Genomic DNA, 5,000 nt, shown 5'->3' with positions numbered 1-5,000 from the left:
TTGGTTTTAACCAGCTTTTTGTTTCTCGTTAGGAATTGGTTTTTAACCAGCTTTTTGTTTCTCGTTAGGAATTGGTTTTAACCAGCTTTTTGTTTCTCGCTAGGAATTGGTTTTAACCACCTTTTTGTTTCTCGTTAGGAATTGGTTTTTAACCAGCTTTTTGTTTCTCGTTAGGAATTGGTTTTAACCAGCTTTTTGTTTCTCGTTAGGAATTGGTTTTTAACCAGCTTTTTGTTTCTCGTTAGGAATTGGTTTTAACCAGCTTTTTGTTTCTCGTTAGGAATTGGTTTTAACCAGCTTTTTGTTTCTTGTTAGGGAAAGGTTTTAACTTGTTTTGCTTCTCGTTCTCAAATGGTTTGAGTCAAGCTGTTTTTGTTTCTCGTTAGGAATTGCTTTTAACTTGTATTTGTTTATCGTTATCAAATGGTTTTAACAAGCTGTTTCACATTAGGAATTGGTTTTTACCACTTGTTTTTTTTTTTTGGTTTCTCTTCAGGGATTTGTTTTATAGACTTGCTTTTGCTTCCCGTTAAGGATTGGTTTTAAACATGTTTTTGTTTCCTATTAGGGATTGGTTTTAAACATGTTTTTGTTTCCTATTAGGGATTGGTTTTAAACATGTTTTTGTTTATCGTTAGCGATTATCTTAACAACTTGTTTTTGTTTCTGTTTAGGGATTGATTTTTTACAAGCCATTTTTGTTTCTTGTTATGGATTAAATTTGTTTATGAATCATTTCATTGCCAGATTGTTAGGGAGGTGGGTATGCAAGCAGGCAGGCAGGTAGGTTGGTAGGACTGGACGGGTGGATGGATGGGGGAATGAATGAATGAATAAATAGATTGTTCGACAGATGGACAGAAACATAGCTAGTTAGATATATAGATAGCAAGATAGACAACTAGATAGATCGATTAGAAAGACAGACAGACAGGCAGACAGATATATACATAGATAGATAGATAGACAGACAGACAGACAAAGATAAGATAACATAAGATAAGATAAAATATGATAAGATTTCAAAAAAATAAAGATAATGTATACAGAAACGGGTTTATAGAAAAAAAAAAAAAAGAAAGAAAATTGATAAGAAAAAAACCCAAAAAAACTAAGCCATAAAGAGAAACAACAGGAAAGGACAAGAAAAGACAAAGAAAGAGCTCCTAAAAGACTGAAAGGGAGAAAAGCACATTAATTAGCAATGACTATCCCGCACAAATCTTTGGGCCTCTTTTTCGCTCACGAAGTGCCCGAATTCGCGTCAAAATATGGGACGAAGCCGTTTCGTATATGCTATTTTAAAAAATTAATTACGACGCTGTTTATCGATGAATATGACTGAAAGTTGGCACACAGTTAGAAAAAAGGTCATTTTAGATTATGTCAAGCGACAAAACTCGTGCGATTACCAGAAGACCGTTAAAAATAGATTTTTACTCTTTGGAGTAAAATATTTCTAAAACTACCGGGCGTGGAGGTTTTCTCGCTGACAAGGTAATACATGAACATTTCTTCTTTTTGGTTGTAAAATTTCATATGAATATGACGAGTACTTTTCCCGTATTTTACAAAACACCATCCTAATTTGCTCTTCAAGTTTCAATCTTTTAATCCACTTATTACGCAAGATACAACCAAAGGTCGAAAAAAAAAATGCCGAAAAAGCGTCCCATATTTTCGCGTTTTTTTCCTCTTTGCGGGTCATCCAAATAAATGACACCTTTTAAACTGTATAACTTGTTTATTTATGAATGGATTTTCAAAATACAAAAACATTTTTACTCAGTGGAGATAGGGCTTGGATTTTAGACAAAAATTTTCATCAAAAAGAGAAAAAAACATTTTTTATAGTCATTGCTACATTAATCAACTTTCGCAAAACATGTCGTAACCCTCATCACTTACACAATATCACGTGATTAGCTTATAATCTATTTATAGTATTTTGTGAGGAGATGTGTACACAACATTCGTACATTCTCCACTATTCTAAAAATAAATGTTGTGTACACGTCACAATTATCAATTAAGGATTCCCCCAATAATATTATCGCTAGCCAATCACGTGGCATTATTTATTGCATGTGTGACAAAAGACAAGTAAGACAACTCACCATGATCAAATCCGATAAACCAACTGGAGTACTTCTCTCCCTCTTTCCTCCCACGGATCATGACGCTGTGTCGTTTTTCTTCCTCTCTTCCTCTTTCTCCTCCTCCTCCTATGAGGCTCCATCCATGTCAGTCTTATCCAAGGTCAAATTACTCCAAGGTCATGTTAGACAAGTATACGCATCCATTTTTATTTCCTGCATTCCTTTCTACTTCTTCCAACAACAGGAAGTCACCAGACTAATGACGTCAGACTTACGGTCTCAAGCCTAGTTTTGTGTGCACTGTTATTCAGTTATAAATTATAAAGCCAGTAATATCATCAAAACACAATGTTAAAGTCACGTGGCTTTGTCACGTGTACACGAAAGGATAAAGTCACAAGTTTGGGGAAAACTTCTCAATCTTCTGATAAGTTAAGAATTAATTCCAACTTTTTTTTAAAAGTTCAATAAATAAACAACTCACTTTGATAAAGATGCGAGCGGTAGGTAGACTGTTCCAGAACGAGCTCTTCGTTTGTTTGTTTTTTTAGCTAAAAGTCCAGCTTGATTACAAGCAGATGATAATGATGACGATACAGAGTTTTGAAAAACAAATATAAAATGTGTCGTAATGTTATCTTATTGTTTTGTTATCCTTTCGATTTCAGAATGTCTCAAGTCTTATTTTTAAACTATAAGCAGAAAGAGAACGTAATTAGTATTGCAAATCATAGTAATATCCACACACACGAATGCCAGTTTACATAGACACACATATACACACACATACACACACACATACACACACATATATACACACACACACACACATACATATTCCTTTAAACTACTCGAGATTCGAGCTGGTCATTAACCCGACCAAATAGAAATGAAAAAGAGGAATGGGGAGGGGGGAGGGGTGTTGAGAGAGAGAGAGAGAGAGAGAGAGAGAGAGAGAGAGAGAGAGAGAGCAGCAACAACAACAACAACAACATCAACAACAACAGCTACCAAAACAACCAACTTCCAAATGAAGAGTGGTTTTCCAAAATCTCCCTAACTCCGTTTTTCTCCCTTTTGAGATATTGAGGATTATTTCCCCTAAAATTTCTCATTCGGTCTATTATTTTATCATAATATTTAAACTTCAAATTCACACAAATCGGAGGAAATTCTTGTCAAATTTGATGCTTAAAATAAAATAAACTTTACAAGTCAATTTATATATCATGGATAGAAAATCTCAATAACAACAAAATATTAGAAAAATCGACTTAACGAGTTTTGTAAAAGCAGTCTTCAATTATTTGGCGGTAAAACCGTCGTATATCTGGTACACCATTCTAGTCATGTCAAGGGATTGTGAATTCCCATAGCATAGCAATAAAGATAATGAGGGAGGGTTAAATCTACAAGGCCCCCGTCAACGCGATTCCATTCCGCCACAGCGGATCTGAACATGGGGCTTGACTGTGAGAATGGGGTTGGCGATGGCGAGGGGACGGAACGGAGCGGGACCATAGAGAATACAGGACCTAGTAGTCTGTGGGCGGGACTACACAATACCTGCCTTGTACTACGAAAAAAAACAAATTATTGCCTTTTGTGCCACGACATCATAAGATACCGTGGCCTAGACATTCCACGAAGGAATAATATAGATAATTCATCAAACAAGATGTCTGATGTCAACAGGAATCACCCATGTTGTCCAAGTGAGCAAATTTGGGGGATAATAACCTTGCTCAAGGAAAAAAACGAAAGTGCCTGAAGCGGGGCTCGAACCCGGGTCATCCGGGTCACAGTGCAATGCCTTAACCACTCGGCCCCAGCTACAGAACTGCATAGGTTTCTTTGACTCAATAAAACTTGTTGAAAAGGAAAGTTTAACTTCTAAGAACCTACATCCAGGACTCTGGAACACGTTTGGTTCATGCTGAGGGTAAATTGTATATTTCTAAAGCTATTTAAAGTAACTTGACTGTGAGAATGGGGTTGGAGTTTTGCTGGGGGGACGGAACGGGACGGGGACGGGACTACACCAGACCTACCTAGTACTAAGAAAAATTCGTAGAAATGCGAATTCTTGGCCCCAGCTACAGAACTGCACATAGGTCTCTTTGACTCAATAAATCTTGTTGAAAAGGAAAGTTTCGTTCCTCAGAACCTATAGATAGTATGCGCTTGGCTAAGAAGCTCACAACATTGCCATCCGGAAGTATAACGGACCAACAAACAAAACTGTGTAACCATGAACTTTTATAGTCTGGTTAAAACAGTTCAGTGAGCATTACTCATAAACGTGGATGGCAAAAAAACAATAACAAAGACCTGAGTGACGTCATCTTCGAACTATCTATAGGTCTCTTTGACTCAATAAATCTTGTTGAAAAGGAAAGTTTAGATTCTTAGAACCAACATCCAGGACTCTGGAGCACATTTGGGTCATGCTGAGGGCAAATTATTCTATAGCTATTTAATGTGACTTTTTCGGGGGGGGGGGGGGGGGGGGGGGGTTTCCTTTCGAAACCACGAATTCTTGAAATTTCAAGTCTTGAGTCTACACTATTAAGTAAATACATGGGACAAAAAGTTGAAGGGAAAATCAAATATTGTACGAATACAAACATCCAAAGGTTGGGAACCGGTTTTATATTGTATGTACAATAGGAATGCATTTATTACAGATTATCTCCCTTAGTTGTGTCGTACACAGTGGGGACTATTAAGAGGACAGCGCATGTGTGAAAATACTATTTTTTGGGGGAACCTATGGATTCAAGGATATATATATATATATATATATAGAGAGAGAGAGAGAGAGAGAGGGAGAGAGAAGGGGAGAGAGAGAGAGAGAGTGAACGGGAGAGAGAGAGAGAGATAGATAGAGAGACAGAGATT

At 36.8% G+C, this 5,000-nt stretch overlaps 1 protein-coding gene across 11 annotated transcripts in view; it reads right to left on the bottom strand.

The window, feature by feature from the left end:
• Positions 1–5,000, bottom strand: part of LOC144959128 (uncharacterized) — a 141,325-nt gene that overhangs the window by 69,748 nt on the left and 66,577 nt on the right. For 5 of the 11 annotated variants that reach the window (XM_078891583.1, XM_078891585.1, XM_078891584.1 and 2 more), the window contains exon 2: positions 2,118–2,791. The exons of the other annotated variants lie outside the window; for them this stretch is intronic. In XM_078891583.1, the coding sequence (XP_078747709.1) occupies positions 2,118–2,178 (61 nt within the window). In that variant the 5' untranslated portion in view covers positions 2,179–2,791. The remainder of the gene's footprint in view (positions 1–2,117; positions 2,792–5,000) is intronic. 11 annotated transcript variants of the gene reach the window in all.

Source organism: Berghia stephanieae, chromosome 13, assembly GCF_034508935.2.
Source record: "Berghia stephanieae isolate SIO BIC M18660-M18661 chromosome 13, UCSD_Bste_1.3, whole genome shotgun sequence".
NCBI classification, from domain to species: domain Eukaryota; kingdom Metazoa; phylum Mollusca; class Gastropoda; order Nudibranchia; family Aeolidiidae; genus Berghia; species Berghia stephanieae.
The sequence above is the reverse complement of the archived record's forward strand: the minus strand, read 5'-3'. Positions and strand labels throughout refer to the sequence as shown.